Source organism: Apus apus, chromosome 27 (assembly GCF_020740795.1).
Source record: "Apus apus isolate bApuApu2 chromosome 27, bApuApu2.pri.cur, whole genome shotgun sequence".
In the NCBI taxonomy this organism is placed as follows: Eukaryota; Metazoa; Chordata; class Aves; order Apodiformes; family Apodidae; genus Apus; species Apus apus.
Window position 1 is genome coordinate 487,812 of NC_067308.1, and position 18,601 is coordinate 506,412.

At 55.0% G+C, this 18,601-nt stretch overlaps 1 protein-coding gene across 1 annotated transcript; it reads left to right on the forward strand.

Annotated features, from left to right (window-relative positions):
* The first annotated feature begins 83 nt into the window (after window positions 1–83).
* Window positions 84–17,894, forward strand: VPS45 (vacuolar protein sorting 45 homolog). Its single transcript, XM_051641025.1, has 15 exons — window positions 84–232; window positions 339–473; window positions 1,156–1,216; window positions 2,188–2,267; window positions 2,501–2,569; window positions 2,956–3,093; window positions 3,710–3,820; window positions 4,275–4,409; window positions 5,326–5,439; window positions 6,079–6,246; window positions 10,120–10,278; window positions 11,579–11,686; window positions 11,768–11,889; window positions 13,696–13,827; window positions 17,427–17,894. The coding sequence occupies exons 1-15, from the start codon at window positions 140–142 to the stop codon at window positions 17,512–17,514; spliced, it is 1,713 nt and encodes a 570-aa protein (XP_051496985.1). The 5' UTR covers window positions 84–139; the 3' UTR covers window positions 17,515–17,894.
* Window positions 17,895–18,601: the final 707 nt, after the last annotated feature.

An 18,601-nucleotide genomic window follows, 5' to 3' on the forward strand; every position in this document is an offset into this window, starting at 1 on the left:
CATGCTGGGAGTTGTAGTCCAGCGCTGCACCCCCGCCCGGCCTGCCCTGCGGCGGCTGGACTACAACTCCCATGAGGCAGCGGGACGGCCCGAGCGAGGCCGAGCGGAGCCGAAGGCAGCCGAGGGGAGCCCCGCCGAGATGAACGCGGTGCTGGCCGTCAAGCAGTACGTGTCCAAGATGATCGAGGACAGCGGGCCGGGCATGAAGGTGCTCTTGATGGACCGGGAGACGGTGAGAGGCGAGGCAGGGCCGGGCTGGGGGGTGGTAGCCGGCCCGGGAGGCCCGGTGGGTCGCGAGGCCCCGAGGCCGCCGGGTGATGGGCGCTGCCGCCCCGCAGACCGGCATCGTCAGCATGGTGTACACGCAGTCCGAGATCCTGCAGAAGGAGGTGTACCTCTTCGAGCGCCTCGACTCCCCCAACAGGGAGGCCATGAAGCACCTGAAGGCCATCTGCTTCCTGCGGCCCACTAAGGTAAAGCACCCCCCGCCCCGCCAGCCCCCCAGACCTCCCCGAGGGCCTCTCAGGCTCCGTCGAACCCTCTTAGATCCCCTCATAGCCCCTCAGACACCCTCACACCCCCTCCAGCCCCCTCAGATTCCCTCAGGATCCTTCAAACCCCTTCTGATCCTTTACGCCCCCCTCAAAATCCCTCAGGCTCTCTCAGAATCCCTCAGACCCCCTCACACTCCCTCAGACCCCCTTAGATCCTCTCAGCCTCCCTCAGATCCCCTCAAAACCCTTCAGCCCCCTTCAAAATCCCTCAGGCTCCCTCAGACACCTTCACACCGCCTCAAACCCCCTCAGATCCCCTTCAGGACCTCTCACTCTCTCTCAGACCTTCTCAAACCCCCTCAGATCCCCACAGACCCCCTCAGGTTTCCTCACACCCCCTCAAACCCCTCAGATCCCCTTCAGGACCTCTCAAAACCTCTCACACTCTCTCAGACCTTCTCACAGCCTCTCAGGCCCCCTCAGATCCCCAGCCTTGGGGCTCACCCTGCCCTTCCCTGCACACCAGAGGTGGCAGGAGGGTTGTGTGTGCTGCAGGACAGGAGGGACAGCTGTGGGGACAGCGAGGGCACACGGGTCTCTGCAGTCCCTCCTTCTCCAACATTTGGTTTAACCTGCTCTTCCTGGTGCTGTTTTCATCCAGGAGAACGTGGAGTTCCTCATCCAGGAGCTGAGGAGGCCAAAGTACAGCATCTATTTCATTTGTGAGTGTGTCAGAAAATACAGATGCTGTGACTGGTCCCACTGAAACCCTGGGAGTGTGTGAACTGGAGTTTTGATGCCCTTGAGGTGACCAAATTCTTTTAGCAAAGGGTACAAATCGTGAAACTGAAGTAACTCCTGAGAGATCATGACAAAGCAGCACCATAAAGCTGCATTCCTCTGTCATCCCTGAACATTTCTGGGATTTGAAAGCTTTTGTGTTGCTAGATAAACATGAAAGAAGGATGATACTGGGGGGGGAGGAAAACTTGAGGTGCAGAGGGGGAGAAACTGGCCCAGATGTTGGAGGTAAATGATTCAGAGCCAGGGACAGGACAGACTTGACATCCCAGCGTTGGGCTGAACCTGCTGCCTGGCATCTTCTCAGGGAGGTGTTGCTGCTCTTGCCAGAGAATATCGTGTAGTTTTGGGAATGAAAGGAGTTTGACTGGAGCTGCTTTGGTGCTGAAAGCAGGGAGGCTCTGGGAAGGGAAGGGTCTGGGTGTCGTTGTGTGGAAGTGACTCTAGATGTCATCGCTGCTCCGCAGGCATGTGGTGGAGCCTGGAAATGCTGAGGATGTGGCTGTGCAGCCCTTTCATATTCCTTGCTTTTGACATGTTAAAAATCTCCTGGTTACCACGTGGTGTTGCTTCATTGGGCTGATTTTGGGCCAGGGAGAGGACAGGAGACAACCATGTGTCCCTCAGGGTGTTGAGTCCATTGTCAGCTGTTCTGTGCTGGTCCAGTGGGTGTTGGATGTTCTGTCCAGCAGGAAGTTGGAGAGGGAATTAGCTCAAAGTGTCCAGCTCAGGTGACTTCTGGGCTAGAATGTCTGCAGAACAGCTGCAGGTGTGAGGTGAAGGGATCTCAGGTGTCCTCTGCTCCAGGGAGGTGTCTGGTTGTGCTGTTCTGTCACCGTCTGGTGGGTTCCTGCCCCTCAGAGCCCAACTGTTCCTTTGCTGTTGTTTTCAGATTTCAGTAACGTGATCAGTAAGAGTGATGTCAAATCTCTGGCTGAGGCTGATGAGCAGGAAGTTGTGGCTGAAGTTCAGGTGAGTTTTGCATCTTTTCAATTCTTCTCCTGGTCCAACATCACCAGCCCAGGGAGGGAACAAAGTCAGGAGGACCCTCTTTCTTGACCAGCCTGCAGCAGCACTGTGCAAGAGATGGAGAAAAAGATGAAAAAGATTTTTTAAAAAAAGAAGATTAAAACCTCCTGGCTGATGGTGGGACACTTGGTAGGGTGGGTAAGGACCTGGAAGTGTCTTTGCTTCCCTCTTGGCAGGAGTTCTACGGCGATTACATCGCGGTGAATCCACACGTGTTCTCTCTCAACCTCCTGGGCTGCTGCCAGGTATGAGCAAAGCTCCTCCAGAGCTTGGGGAGGTGGTCAGTGGGGAGACCAGTGGCTGCAAGAAGCTGGGTGGGGTGGTGGGTGGGTGTGGAGGGTCTGTCAAGGGGGTGGATGATCCTTGGAAGGAGCGGAACCCCGGGGAATCCAGACAGGGGCCTTTGTGCTGCTCCTGCAGTTGTTTCATGCAAGGTTTTAAGGCTTAGAAATAAACCTCTGAGAAGGAGTCTGGGGACAGATGGTGATGGGCAGGTTGGGTGAGGCTTTGTGGAGCCTGGGCTGGTGGGAGGTGTCCCTGCTCATGGCAGGGAGGTTGGAACTTGATGATCTTGAAAGTCTTTCTCAACCTCAAGGATTCCATGATGATTCCATGCAGCTTTTCCTTGCAGGGTCGCAGCTGGGATCCTGCTCACCTCTCCAGGACAACCCAAGGCCTGACTGCCCTGCTCTTGTCCCTGAAGAAATGCCCCATGATTCGGTACCAGCTCTCCTCAGAGCCAGCCAAGAGGCTTGCTGAGTGTGTCAAGGTGAGGACCCTCAGCCATGGAGAACACAACTGGTCTTTCACCAGCTCTTCCTTCACCTTTATCGATGGTCATTAAGGTCTCTTCCAACCAAGCGGATTCTGTATCACACAGAATTGTTCTGCCTGGAAAAGATCATAGAATCATGGGGTGGTTTGGGTTGGAGGGACCTTCAAGATCATCTAGATCCCACCCCCTGCATGGGCAGGGACACCTCCCACCAGCCCAGGCTGCTCCAAGCCCCATCCAACCTGCCCTTCAACACTGCCAGGGATGGGGCAGCCACAGCTTCCCTGGGCAACCTGGGCCAGGGTCTCCCCACCCTCACACTCCAGAATTCCCTCCTCATCTCCAACCTCCAGCTCCCTCTCCCACTTTTCATCCCTCCCCCTCATCCCATCCCTCCTGCCCTTGTCCCAAGCCCCTCCCCAGCTTTCCTGGAGCCCCTTCAGGCACTGGAAGCTGCTCTAAGCTCTCCCTGGAGCCTTCTCCTCTCCAGGCTTAACACCCCAACTCTCCCAGCCTGGAAAGCCAGAGCAGATCTTTAAGATCCAAACAAAGAGGGAACATTTCCAGGTACACGTGAGATCCAAGTGGATGTTTCTCCCTCTCTCCCCAGCAAGTCATCACCAAGGAGTACGAGCTCTTCGACTTCCGGCGCACGGAGGTTCCTCCTCTGCTTCTCATTCTGGACCGTTCCGACGATGCCATCACCCCTCTCCTCAACCAGGTGAATCCTCTGGTGGGTTTGTGGGGGCTGAGGTGGGAATGGGGATTCCTGGAAGTGCCTTAGACATGGATCAGCCAGGCTACCTCGTCTGGAAGGTGGTGGTGCAGGAGCTGGTGGGGATCCTGGTATTATTGGAGTGATCTGAGAGTCCAGGGCTTGGACTTGGAGTTAAGGACTGAGCAGAAGGCACCAAATCTGCTCTCTGGAGGTTTTCTATCCAGAAGAGAGATCCAAAGGAATGTCAGTGGAATGTGGGGTGTTTTGGGGCCCTGCTCAGCTTTCAGTGTTCTGTCTTGGAGCAACCTGGGCTGGTGGGAGGTGTCCCTGCCCATGCAGGGGGTGGGATCCAGATGATCTTGAAGGTCCCACCAACTGAAGCCATCTCGTGATTTCCCCATGCTGTTTGTCACCTGGCTGAGGTCATTCCCTGCCTTCCTCTTCCCCACCCCTGCAGTGGACCTACCAGGCCATGGTCCATGAGCTGCTGGGGATCAACAACAACCGCATCGACCTGTCCCGGGTGCCAGGGATCAGCAAGGACCTCCGGGAGGTTGTCCTGTCTGCTGAGAACGACGAGTTCTACGCCAACGTAGGTGCTCCCAGCAGGATCTTCTCAAGCTGCTGGATTTGGGGATCAGCTCTTGGCTTTGCCATGTGGCAAAGCAGGTTGTGACCAGCAGGTTGTGACCAGCAGGTCGAGAGAGGTGATTCTCACCCTCTACTCTGTGGTTTTGAGAGGCCACCTGGAGAACTGGGTCCAGGTCTGGGGCTCTCAACACAGAAAGGACATGGAGCTCTGGGAGAGAGTGCAGAGAAGGGAGAGGAAGATGCTCCAAGGGCTGGAGCAGCTCTGGAGCCAGGCTGGGAGAGTTGGGGTGTTGAGCCTGGAGAGGAGGAGGCTCCAGGGAGACCTTAGAGCAGCTTCCAGTGCCTGAAGGGGCTCCAGGAAAGCTGGGGAGGGGCTTGGGACAAGGGCAGGGAGGGATGGGATGAGGGGGAGGGATGGAAACTGGGAGAGGGAGCTGGAGGTTGGAGATGAGGAGGGAATTGTGGAGTGTGAGGGTGGGGAGAGCCTGGGCCAGGTTGCCCAGGGAAGCTGTGGCTGCCCCATCCCTGGCAGTGCTGAAGGGCAGGTTGGATGGGGCTTGGAGCAGCCTGGACTGGTGGGAGGTGTCCCTGCCCGTGCAGGGGTGGGACTGGATGATCTTGAAAGTCCCTCCAACCCAAACCATCCCATGGTTCTGTGTGAAAAAGAATTGTCCAATGAGTCTGAGCACCAGGGTGGTGACCTGCTGCCTGACTTCTGCACGTGGTGAAGATCCCATGGTAGTACAAGGAACACCTGACATGAAAGTGTCTGGTTTATAGTTTGAAATAAAAGCTGGACCAATGGCAGAGCTGCTTGTTTGAGGTTGGGGCTCAGGGAGATGCGTGTTGGGCACAGAGACCACCTTGTTCTCCTGGCATCAAGACTGTCCCTCAGCTCCTTGTCTTGTCCCCTGCAGAACATGTACCTGAACTTTGCAGAGATTGGCAGCAACATCAAGAACCTCATGGAGGATTTCCAGAGGAGGAAACCTAAGGAGCAGCAGAAGCTGGAATCCATAGCAGATATGAAGGTACAGATGCTCTACATGTGACTGGGCTTTTCAAAGCCAGGGTGGTGCAGGTCACCACTGGCTGGACATGGACACTGCACACTTCCAGTTCCAGTAGCTCAGGTCTCTGTGGTATGCTGGTTTTGTGGAGCAGGAGCTTCCTTTTTGCCCTGTGTTCACTCTTCACACAAAGCTGGATGCTTCCAGAGGCTGCTCTGGACCTCTGCAGTGTGCTCCTCAGGCTTCCTTGTTCCAGCTGCTGCCAGAGCTCCTGCCTGGAGCTCCCTGGGATCCTGGAGCCCCAGGATTGAGGCTGGTTTGAGCGCTGGGCTCATCCTGACACTGCCTTGATACTTGGCAGCAGCTCAGAGCACAGCCACAGCTGCAGCTCAAGATGTAAAGAATCCTGATGACACCTTGGGAGATATTTTCTCTCTCCCTCTACCTGAAGAGTCAATACAAAGCAAATCCCTTCCAGAACTGGAGAAATCCTGTGGCCTCCTGGGATGGAGACACCGGGTCGCCCATCCACCCGCATCGCTCTGGCTTAGATGGGTGCAGACTTGTTTCACCCTATTTCTGGCTGGGTTGCACAGCTCTGCTGTCTCCTGCTGTTGAGTTGAACAACCCCCAAGGCTTTGTTTTCCCCTCTTTTTGTAGGCATTTGTGGAGAATTATCCCCAGTTCAAGAAGATGTCGGGCACGGTGGCGAAGCACGTGACGGTGGTGGGGGAACTGTCCCGCTTGGTCGCCGAGCGGAACCTGCTGGAGGTGTCGGAGGTGGAGCAGGAGCTGGCCTGCCAGAACGACCACTCCAGTGCCCTCCAGGTACCTCAAGCTCTCAATCCAACCTTAATCCTTTGAATCCAGATCCTGTCATTGATGCTGGAAGTCAGTGGGAGTTGTGCCTTGACAATCCTGACCATTAGGTGGTGGAATCTCTCTCTCCTCCCCGCTGGGCTCAGATGGGGATGAATCATCCTTAATCACCAGCTTGAGAAGCATCTTTTGCAAATTCTGTCTTTACATTCCACCAAGCAACATTCCTTCTTTGTCCACAGCCAGTTGGTTCCTGGCAAACTGCCCGTGCAGGCACCAGGGAAAAAAAAAACAACCCACAACAAAACCAACCACCCCAAACTTGGCCCCTTCTGCACGAGGCTTCTTGTTATTTGCTGGGGAGAAAGAGAAACGTAATCCCTGAAAACTAAACCAGACTATTCCTGAGGTGCTGGCTTCTAACTTTCCATTTTGAAATCAAAAAGAGTAGAAAGCCTCTTAGAGAAAAGATTCCTGGGGCAAGGAAGGCTGAAAAAGCCTAAGAGAAGCTTCTGTTTTAGCTGAGTAGAGGTTGAAGTTCTGCCCCCAAGCTGGCTTGGTGGATTCCATGAGCTGCCCTGGCATCTGACAGTGTCACCAGTGACAAATGTGGCTGCTTGGAGGGAAAAGAGCAGCATTGTTGTTGGGGCTGAGGAGAGCAGGGCTCAACCAGCCACTCTGGATGAAAAACCTGCATTTTTTAGAGCTAAGGTAGATGTTACACCCTAGGATGGACTTTTTTTACACAGCACTAGGGAAGCAGTTTGGCTAGAAAATAATTCTTAAGCATTTGAGGTCTTGTTTGCCTCATTCTGTGCTCCATGTGGGTGGCTGGGGGATAATATTAGAGTGCTGAAGTGCTGCAGTTTGTTACCAGCTCTGGAGGTTGGTGAGTGGATAGATCTGATTCCAGAGCTTCTATTTGGTGGATATTCCAGAATGTAGATGACTTTTGAATCTTGGAAGTGGGAATGTGGCCACAAAATGGCTTTGCTTGAGAACAGCCTCTGAGGTTCTCTTGCTAGGTGGTGGATTCCAGATCAGGCTTTTGGAGCTTAAAAGTCAAATATTTTGATTTGTCATCATGTCTGTTCTGTGACCTGTTGTGATGTTGAGCCAGGGCAGGGCAGTGCTGCTGGAACTCAGGTGCTTGGCACTGGAAACCACTTTGGAAAATGCTGCTCTGCTTTTTCTGAAGTGCTGTCAGATTGGTTGGAGAAAAGGGATGAGGTGAAATTGCAGTGTCTGAAGAGTCTTTTCCTTTCAATATCTGAGATATCTTTTCATTCCAGTGCCTGAAGGGGCTCCAGGAAAGCTGGGGAGGGACTTGGGACAAGGGCAGGGAGGGAGAGGACGAGGGGGAATGGTTTTAAACTGGAAAAGGGTGGATTTAGGTTGGACATTAGGAAGAAACTCTTCTCTGTGAGGGTGGGGAGACCCTGGCCCAGGTTGCCCAGGGAAGCTGTGGCTGCCCCATCCCTGGCAGTGTTGAAGGGCAGGTTGGATGGGGCTTGGAGCAGCCTGGGCTGGTGGGAGGTGTCCCTGTCCATGCAGGGGTTGGATCTAGATGATCTTGAAGGTCCCTCCAACCCAAACCATTCTGTGATTCCATGACCTGCTGGTGATGACCCAGTTGTGTCACCAGCTCTAGGGTCTCCAGGGTGTGTGACAGTGCTGGGAACTGGGCAGAGACACAATCAGCTGAGCCCTGGGGCTCTGCTTGGTGCTCACTCAGGTCTCACTTGGCCCCAGGTGGGTGTTTCTGCAGCTCTGGAGCAGAGAAGTCACAGGCCTAAGGGGCTGGGATGGATCCCACAGCTGAGACCCACTGGAAAACATGTTGAAGTTGGGAAAGAAATCCCAGAGCAGGGAGCAGGGATCTTCCTCCATGGGACATGGGTGTCTGTGGAGCTGCAGGGCTTGTTCCCTGGCACAGTCTCCTCCTGGCAGCTTGAGGCCAAGGCCACAGGGACAATGAACGAGGCCGTGCCTGGAATAAAGGCAGGATTGTTCTCCTGTGGATGTCACTTCAGCAATTGGGAATTTCTCTGTGGCCCAGGGCCCCCAGTCCAGTACATTTTGGTTGTTCTTTCCCTGGTCCCTTATTAACCCTGACATTGTCCATGAGCCTGGAGAGCTGAATGGGAGGGATTCAATCCCAGGCCCTGGGATGGACAAAGGCTTTTCTGTCTCCCTTCCTGGGCACTGCCAGCACAGGATCAAAAATCTCCCAAGCCAACATCTCCCTGGGACTCAGCTCCTCCCCTCAGGTGAATCCCCAACCTCACCAAGGTTAAAACTCCTCTTGACCTTCCTCAAAGCCAGGATTTTCTCCTGGAGTTTTGGAACCAGTCAAACAAATGACAGCAAATCCAGCCGAGTCGGCGCGGGGAGGAGCGAGTTGCACAGCGGCGTTTGGCAGCTGTTGGCTGAATGTTTCCATGTTGCCCACCTGTACTGGGAGGGTGGGAGAATCCTGCAAAGATACTCTGGGATTTTTGGAGTGTTTGGAAGTCATGCTCAGAGAGTGGAAAAATCCCAACTGGTTCACTCCCTCTCCTGGAATTGCTGTTTCTGCAGCTGAGCAGCTGGCGGCTCCGCTGCTCCCTGGAGCTGGTAGAGCTGGTCCCTTCACTGTCATGTCCAGCACAGGAGGAACTTCAGACTTTGCATCTCTCCAGCCCCAGCCAGATGTCTCAGACACATCTGGTGGTCCATGCCAGGTCTTTGAGATCCATGGGGTTCTTATCTCCTGGTCACCTCAGCCACCAGCTCAGCTCTGTTGTTTGCCCTGGTAACCCCAGCTGCTCTGCACGAGGTAGTTGCAGAGAAGGGAAGAGAAGCTTTTTGTTGCCATGGGAAGGAGAAGCCCTTCCATGGCCAGTCATCCATTCACACAGCAGCCCCTGGGGGGTAGGTGACATTCCCTGGGGGTCCTGCAGCTTTCCTGGGAAGGGTGTGTCCTTTAACAGGCGCGTGGACCTGTGATGTTTATGATGGTCTCGTGTTCTCTTCAGCAGAAAAGGTAACAACCTGCATATTAGGAGCAACAACTGCAGATTTCTGTGCTTCCCTCCATATTTCTGTTCCTTTTCCTGCTTTAATTTCCTTCCTCCTTTGCTTCCAATACTTGCTCCTCTGCTTCTCAGGCTGCCCAGGGGGGTGGTGGAGTCCCCATCCCTGGAGGGGTTTCAAAGCTTTGTAGATGTGGTGCTGAGGGACAAGGGTTAGCACTGGGCTGGGTAGAGTTGGGTTCATGGTTGGTAGAGTTGGGTTATGGTTGGTAGAGTTGGGTTAATGGTCAGTAGAGTTGGGTCAGTGGTCAGTAGAGTTGGGTCAGTGGTCAGTAGAGTTGGGTTAGTGGTTGGTAGAGTTGGGTTAATGGTTGGACTCCATGATCTTAAATGCCTTTTCCAACCAGAAGGAGTCTGTGATTCTCACATCCAAATGATCTGAGCCTTTGATGCTTCTGCCCTGCACCTTCCAGAGGAAAACAGAATTGGTGTCACTGTCCTGACCCTTTTTTCTTGCTGGCCAGTACGATGATGGAACCTCTGGGCCAGTCTTGGCTCTGCTCCTCTTGGAAAGAGAAGGGGGGAGGCGCTCAGGGTTCCTGTATGTACCTGAGCTCACCCACAGCATCTTCTGGAGAGTTAAATGGACAACAGGATTGGGTTAGGAATTCCTGAGAAGACCCCAGAGCAACTTCTCCTCCCATAAACCTGACGGCAGAGCCCCGGGAAGCCCAGCTCTGTTGCTTAGGACCCAACTGACCCTCTGCCTTTTCCTCCTGCAGGCGCTTCAGTTGCTGGCACTGGGTCGGTGTCAACCTGGTGTCCTCTGGAGGCTTCTCCACTAACGTGTCTCCTGCTCTGGCTGCAGAACGTGCGCCGGCTGCTGCAGAGCCCGCGGGTGGCGGAGCTGGACGCGGCGCGGCTGGTGATGCTCTACGCGCTGCACTACGAGCGGCACAGCAGCAGCGCCCTGCCCGGCCTGCTGGGGGAGCTGCGCAGCAGGGGGGTGCCCGACAGGCTCCGCAAGGTAACGCCGACCCCTGGGCTCGTGGGGTGGGGTGGGATGGAGGGGCCTTCAAGATTGTCTAGATCCAACCCCCTGCAAAGGGCAGGGACACCTCCCACCAGCCCAGGCTGCTCCAAACCCCACATGAGATCCTTGAACACTGCCAGGGATGGAGCAGCCACCTTGAAGATCATTGAATGGATCATCTGGGTGGTCTTTAAGGTCCCTTCCAACCCAAACCATTCCATGATCTAAAGATCATCCAGTCCCACCCCCTGCACGGGCAGGGACACCTCCCAGCAGCCCAGGCTGCTCCAAGCCCCATCCAGGCTGCCCTTCAACACTGCCAGGGATGGGGCAGCCACAGCTTCCCTGGGCAACCTGGCCCAGGCTCTCCCCACCCTCACACTCCAGAATTCCCTCCTCATCTCCAACCTCCAGCTCCCTCTCCCTGTTTTCATCCATCACCCCTTGTCCTTTCACTACAAGCCCTTACAAAAAGTCCCCCAAACTCCCCCTCTCCTGCTAATATTTAGCACCACAGTTTTTGAGTTGCACCTTGTGAACAAGGCCCTGGTGCTCAGCTGGGCCCTGCAGGTGTGACTTGAAAAGGCAAAACTAGTGACTTCATTTCCCCTTCCAAACTCAAGAGATCTTCTGAAAGGCTGAATCAAGGCCCAGGTGGATGTGGGGCCTGGAACACCCTTCCTTTCTTCTTCCCTCTTCCCACCCCTGCTCCTGCTGGCTGGGCAGGAGTTGCAGCAAAGGAGTTTTGGGGGCTGTGCCAGGAGCTGGGCTGGGAGGGAGGGGGTGGCAGCGCTTGGCAGGGGTGGGGAGCAGCTGGGGAGGAGGTGGAGGAGCAGGATGATGTGGCAGATCTGCTGGCAGGCTGGGGAGATGAAGGATTTCTCCTGGAGGCAGTGGCACAGCAGACTGAGTTGCTTGGTGGGTTTGGGGAATAATTCCTTTTCTTCCCTCTTGGCTCTCTCCATGCTGGGTTATCTGCTTGGGATCCTGCTCCCTGGCCCCTTGGTCAGCATGAACCTAAAGATAAGAAAATATTTGACTCTGAAGGTGACAGAGCCCTGGGACAGGCTGCCCAGGGAGGCTGGGAAGTCTCCATCCCTGGAAACAATCCAAACCTGTGGGATCTGCTCTAAGGGATCCTGCTCTAGCAGAGGGGTTGGACTGGCTGATCTCCAGAAGGTCCCTTCCAACCCCACCACCCTGTGATCCCTCCATCGAGCCTAACTAGACAGAAGCTGCCAAGAAAGCCTCTCTTCCCAGGCTGACAGGGCTCCCTCCCTGCCTCTCTCTGCAGCTGGTGCCTGCAGTGCTGGAGTACGGCGGGAAGCGCGTGCGGGGCAGCGAGTTGTTCAGCCCCAAGGACGCCGTGGCCATCACCAAGCAGTTCCTCAAAGGCCTGAAGGTTTGGATCTGCCCGTGCTGGGCTCTGGGCCTGCTGCTTTGCTGGATGAATTAAATCATGAGAGCTTCTCTTGCACTGCAGGGTGTTGAGAACGTCTACACCCAGCACCAGCCTCTCCTCCAGGAGACTCTGGATCAGCTCATCAAGGGCAAACTCAAGGACAGCCAGTTCCCTTACCTGGGGCCCAACACTCTCCGGGACAGGTACGTGGGGCTTCTTAGGGCAGAGCTTGGAATTGCAATGGATCTGCTCCTCCCAGCACTGCCAGGTGCTTTGGTGTTTGTCTGTGGATGAAGCAAAGTTGGACTTGGCACAGAAATGTCTTGGTCTTCCCTGTGGTCTCCAGTGGGTGCCCTGGAGAGGGTTGTTAAGGCTGAAACAGGTTTCCTGCTGGCCAAGGGGTGACATTCCCGTTGGAAGGGCTCAGGTGAAGGATTAAACTACTGTTCCAAACTGCCAGGATGTTGCTCCATCCCCATCAGGCTTTGATACCACCCAGTTCAGAGCATCCTGTGCCTGGACTGGATCTTTCTCCCACCAGTTTTGTTGAGGGGAAACATTCCTGTTGAGAAGGAGGAGAGGAAGAATCTGGAAGTGTTCAGAAAGGCCTGACAGATCTGAAGGGATGGGTGAGGAATCTCCTCAGGCAGAGAATCCAACATCTCCTTTTTTGGAAGCACCAGCCCCGCAGCATCTGCTGAGGAGCCTGAGGAGGCTGTTTGCTTTTCATCCCAGCTCACACACGGCCCTGAAGATCCAGGGAAGCTACATCTGGGATCTCCTCTTCCGTGTGCTCTGTGGATTTTTAAGGCAAAACTCTGCCCGTGGCCCTGGTTGTTCCAGGAAGTTGTTTTGTCCTCCTGTCTGAGAAAATACTTTGCTGTGACATTGGTGGGTAACCCAAGTTTATCCACAGCCACGTTCCCAAACTGGGGCTGAGAAGCTCAGCAGCTGAAGCAGGAGCTGCTCCCCGTGGTTTTCCCACTCATCCCATAACAGTTGCCCTTGATACAAGCAGTAATTCCCTGGGGGCTCCATGGAAGCACCAAGTGTCCCTTGTCCCTTGGGGGTGACAAAGCTGCACAGGATGGATCCCAGATTTGCTGCTTGAGGAGGGGGGAGGAATTTCCCTGTGGTCTGGGATGGGATCACTGGGCTGTCCAGTCTCCTGGCTTGGGCAGTGCCAGTTGCTTCCTGAAAAGTCCAGAGAGGACTTGAAGAGTAAAGGAATTGTTGGCACAGGAGAAGCTGCTCCCAGGGATTGCACAGGGACTGGTGAAGTCCCCCAGTGATGGGAATTTCCAGGGGTGGTGGCAGAGAAAGTGATGGCAAAGGGAAAGGCTGGGACATCTCTGGATATTCCAGAGACTTAGGCATCTAAGTTCCTGAAATCTCTGATAGTTCCAACCAAAACTGATGGCACCAGGACACTGATCCTGGGGGTTTCAGCCCACACAAGATTTATGGGTTCCAAGGACCTTCTGGTGTCCCCAGGGGTGGAAAACTGAAGTGTCTGGGAATGTTGATCCAAGGAAAGTGCAGCCTTCCTGTGGGAAGGGCACGGGGGACGGTGCACTTCCCTCCTTCCCCCTCTCTGGAAGGTTTCTGGGCTGGGGGTGGAAGGAGATGATCTCTAAGGTCCTTCCCACCCCAACCCTGAGGTTCTGTGGTGACACTGACCCCAGCAGAGCTGCAGCTCCTCTGTGTCCTCGTCTGACTCCTGCATTGATCTGGATTTACCAGCCACAGCAGCATCTCCATCATGCATTAAACATCCCACAGGGAGCTCCAGGTGGGGTTGGTGCTGAGGAGGCTTCTCAGGACCATCAGCACGTGGTGGGAAGTTCAGGAGAGATGATGTTTTAAAAACCTTTCCAGGGGCCACACGTTGCTCTTGGTCTGGAACCCAAAAAAAGGTCTGGGCAGAGAAATCCTGGGGATCAGGTGATCCTGAGAGGAGCAGGATTTATCCTTTGGGATTTGTCCCAATGTTTGTGGCTTCTCTGCAGGCCCCAGGACATCATCGTGTTCATCATTGGAGGAGCAACCTACGAGGAGGCTCTGACTGTCTTCAACCTGAACCGCTCCAACCCGGGGGTCCGGGTGGTCCTGGGGGGCACCACGATTCACAACACCAAGAGGTAACAACCCTGCTTTTCACTGTGGATTCTGGGAAAGCTCTGGTGGGAGAGGGAATGTGGGAGGCCTGAGGGATCTTCTTGATGGAGCAGTAAGACATGGAAAGGGGTGTCAATGGTCCAAGCCCAGCTCGGCTCCTCAGGCTGAAGGTTTAATGGGTATTTGACTGAATTCCAGGGCAGGAAAGTAAAAGTCTGTGGGTTTTGCTGCTTATCATTCACCACACACTGTTAATATCATGGAATCGTGGAATGGTTTGGGTTGGAGGGACTTACAAAACATCCAGTCCCACCCCCTGCATGGGCAGGGACACCTCCCACCAGCCCAGGCTGCTCCAAGCCCCATCCAACCTGCCCTTCAACACCCCCAGGGATGGGGCAGCCACAGCTGCCCTGGGCAACCTGGCCCAGGCTCTCCCCACCCTCACCCTCCAGAATTCCCTGGAGGTGTCCAGCCTGGAGAGGAGAAGGCTCCAGGGAGAGCTTAGAGCAGCTTCCAGTGCCTGAAGGGGCTCCAGGAAAGCTGGGGAGGGGCTTGGGACAAGGGCAGGGAGGGATGGGATGAGGGGGAGGGATGGAAACTGGGAGAGGGAGCTGGAGGTTGGAGATGAGGAGGGAATTGTGGAGTGTGAGGGTGGGGAGAGCCTGGGACATCCTGCTTGGATGCTGCTGCATCCAAGTCCCGTGGGATATTTATCAAATCCCTGCTGGTTTTCCCTCCCTTTTCCTGCCTGCAAAGGGATCTCAAGGCTCCAAAACACAGAAGCAGTGAGTCCCTCACAATCCACTGCCTTCTCTCCTCACTTGCTCAGGACAAATGCCCAAACCCTCCACATTCCCAGTGCCCAAGCTGCAGTGTGGCCCCTTCTGAAGTCAGAGGATCAGAAAGGTCCTGAGCTGATGGGATCCCAGCAGGAAATTGCTTTTATGAACTGGGTTACAAAGGCAAGTCTGTATTAGCCCACATATCCACCAATTCCTGCCCCAATTCCCCAGCTTCCCCAACCTTCTGCTTTCCAAAGTAGCTGTTGAACTAAATCCTGGTTTAGCCAAGCTTGGAAATAGTCAAAAAAAAAGAGACCAGTGGAGATCCTGGCTGCTCTTTGATACAGAGAATGGAGTGAAGTCAGTTGTCATCTTTGAGGACAGGAAAAAGGAGCTGGTTGATGTTCAGCCTGGCACCTGCTGCAGCCCCTCAGTCTCCCAGAGCATTTTGAGGTGCATTTTGGCACCTTCTGGAGGGTGAGGGTGGGGAGAGCCTGGGCCAGGTTGCCCAGGGAAGCTGTGGCTGCCCCATCCCTGGCAGTGTTGAAGGGCAGGTTGGATGGAGCTTGGAGCAGCCTGGGCTGGTGGGAGGTGTCCCTGCCCATGCAGGGGGTGGGATCTAGATGATCTTGAAGGTCCCTCCAACCCAAACCATCCCATGATCTAAAGAGCATCTAGATCCCACCCCCTGCATGGGCAGGGACACCTCCCACCAGCCCAGGCTGCTCCAAGCCCCATCCAACCTGCCCTTGAGCACCTCCAGGGATGGTGACTCCACCACCCCTTGGGGCAGCCTGTCCCAGGGATAATTACCCTTTCAGTGAAGAAGTTTCTCCTCATATCCAGTCTCAACTTCCCCTGGGGCAACTTGAGGCCATTTCCTCATTTCTCCTCTTGGGAGAATAAAACCAATAATGACTTTTCCAACCCTAATGATTCCATGATCTGCTGTGGCTGGTGGTGCCTCCCAGCTGCTGCCCTGCTCTGGGCTGGAAGCTGGAAGGAAGCAGCTCTGGCTTCCCCTGCTTCCTGAGGAAGGAAAATTCCAAGGGAAGGAAAATTCAAAGGCAAGGAAAATTCCAAGGGAAGGAGCTGGAAGGGTTAAAAAGTGATCAATAATCGGCTGAAAACGGACAGGCAGGAGCAGGAGAACATCTGGTGTTGGGACTGACTCATCCCAGCACAACTGAGCTGGGATTAATCCCAGGGGATCTCCAGCCTGACCCACTTCCCCACTTCCAGTCCCAGCCCAGTTGTGCCACGCAAGGAGAAATGGCTCCTGATACCCAATCTAAACATATTACCTAGGATCCAAGCAGCTGGTGGATCATCTGGTTGATCTCTAAGGTCCCTTCCAACCCAAATCATTCCATGATCATCCAGTCCATGGGCAGGGACACCTCCCAGCAGCCCAGGCTGCTCCAAGCCCCATCCAACCTGCCCTTCAACACTGCCAGGGATGGGGCAGCCACAGCTTCCCTGGGCAACCTCTCCCTGACTAGTCCTTCAGGAATATTCCTTTCCCAAGTTCCAATCCCAGATTTCCAGGTTTCCAAGGTGTAACTTCCCCTGCTCTTTGCTGCCTTAAGCTCCTCTGTTCTTTGGGATCCAGGCTTCAAACTCCTTTAAGATTCCTTGGAAAATCATACAGAGGAAAGACTGGGATGAAGCTGAGTTTGTGTTTTAGGCTTTTAGTGGGTTCAAACTGTCCTGAGTTGTGTCTGAGGGACTGGCTGGTGCCAGAGGTTTCCATGGGAATCATTATTGAGACTTGGATGTGGAGCTGGGAATGGGAGGGACACTGTGGATGTGGGTCCTGGGGCAGAGGAACCCCCAGGCTGCTCCAGGGGTGCTTCCCAGAAAGCCCAGGCTGTGGAATGTCAAGGATGTCTCAGCAGGAGGTTCCCACCCTGCCTCTTCCTGCCTTATCTGCACAGGAAGACTGAGAGTGAGGAGAGGATGGAGTGGGAACACCGGGAACTCCGCTGGGAACGCCGGCATTCCTGGCTTTGTCACCCAGAGGAGCTGCCAGCCCTGTCCTCTGCTGTCCCACCAGGGCTGCTCTCCTTTTTGGAGCCTCACCAAGAGGCCTCCTGGACAGGCTGGAATATTTAAGGATGAACAGCCACAGTCAGGGAAGAGGTTGACCTGGAGGTCCCTGCTGGGTGTCCCAGATTTTGGTCCCCAGGGAAGGTCACTGCAGTCCCAGAGCTTTGCACTTGTTCTCCTTCGTTGAATCCATCCTGGTTGGATTCATCCAGGATCTATTGCTGGAAAATGGGAGCATTCTCCAAGGCTGCCATTCCCTTCTTTCCTCTTGCATTGGTGTCTCCAAACTGTAGCTGTCCCAGTCTGAGGAATTTCCCCTTGGAAGCAGCTGGAGGAGGAGGAACCTCAGAGGGGGATCCCTTCTTCAGCTGTAGAGAGGAGCAGTTGGCCCTGAAGGAGACAAGTCCTCATCCAAGGGTCTCTTTGGAGACAAGTCCTGATCCAAGGGTCTCTTTGCCATGTGTCCCTTCAGGGTCCACCCAGCCCCTGTCACCTCCCTGGGTTTGACATGAGCCTGAGGAGGGGAAGGAGCATCACAGCTGGGAACACGATCCCTCTTCCCTCTTTTTGGTTGGATCATGTGCTGTTGGGGGGCAGGTCCTCTCGGCCCCCCTCCCCACAAAAAAGGGCTCTGTCCCCCCACCCTGGTGACACCAGCTGTTCCCACAACTCTGAGCCTGGAGAGCAACTTGTTGGGTTCCTCCAGGGGCTTCAGGCTGGGCCGTGTGCTCCCTCTGTGTGAGTGAGAAGTTGTCCCTGTCTCTGCTGACCTTGGCTTTGCTTGGCAGCTTCCTGGAGGAGGTGACAGCCTCGGGCTTCCGCGGCCGGAGCACCGAGAGCTCCCAGGTGGCCCCGAGGTCGAGCAGCAGACGGTGAATCCTGGAGCAGGCAGCAGGAATTCCCACCAACAGCTCTGGAGCAGAACTGGATGTTCCCGGCACCGCTGTCCCAGTTCCTCCCCATCCCTGCCAGGAGCCTTCCCAGGCACCAGGAGCATCCCCGTGGAGCAGGACGTGTCCCACCTGCAGCTCCTCCTGGACATGGCTCTGGGTGGGACTGGCACCTGCAGGAGAGCCTGGGAGCTCTGCTGGGAGCTGAGCTCCTGCCTGGTGTGTCCTCTGGTTTGAGGCCCTGAGGAAGATCCCCTGGTCCAGACTTTGCATCTCTGGAAGGTGAAGCCCACGGGCACTCGAAGCCCTTGGCTCAGTTCTCTGTCTGTTCTGAGTCCTATGATTAAATCACCCATTTTGACTGAACCTCTTGTCTGTTCAATCATTCCCACTTATCCCTGTCATCATTCCAGGGAGGAATCATCACATCCTTCATCTTTATTCATTCCTGTTGAACCCAGCTCCTTGCTCCTGGTTTTGCTGCCTTGTTGTCAGCTGGACAAGTGGTTCTTTTCAACACTAAAAATGATTCTAGCAGTAATGGAACAGGTTGGATTCAAAAAGAAAGGGAGGGAATTGGACTTGTGGAGCAGAGCCAGGGGCTGGAAGCTTCTGGGGTGTGGAAGATGGACCAGGAGGTGCTCCCTGTGGCTTTGGAGGCAAGGAGGGAGGAGCTGTGACCCCAGCCCCTGCCTCCTGTGAGGACACCCCCGTGTCCATGGGCATCAGGAGGGAAACTTGGGCTTCCTGCACCTTCAAGAGGGGTTTTGTTCCCCAGTTTCCTTTTATTTTAGGCACAGGAAGCGTGAGAAGCAGCACAGGTCGGGTCAGAGCAGCCACCAGCAGGCTGGGAGGCTGGGAAGGTCTGTCACCACTGAGCAAGTCTTGCCCTTCTCTCACAATTAACTCAACTCCACCTCCTGCTTCCTGAGAGCTCGGGGTGGAAAGGACTGGGATTCATGCTCCGTGCTCTGGCTTCATTCCCTGGAGCAAGGTGACTCCTGCCCATCCCCAACCTCCCTGCAGAGCTGCAGGATGGACAGTCCATGAGCTGTGGAGCTGCTCCAGGGTCA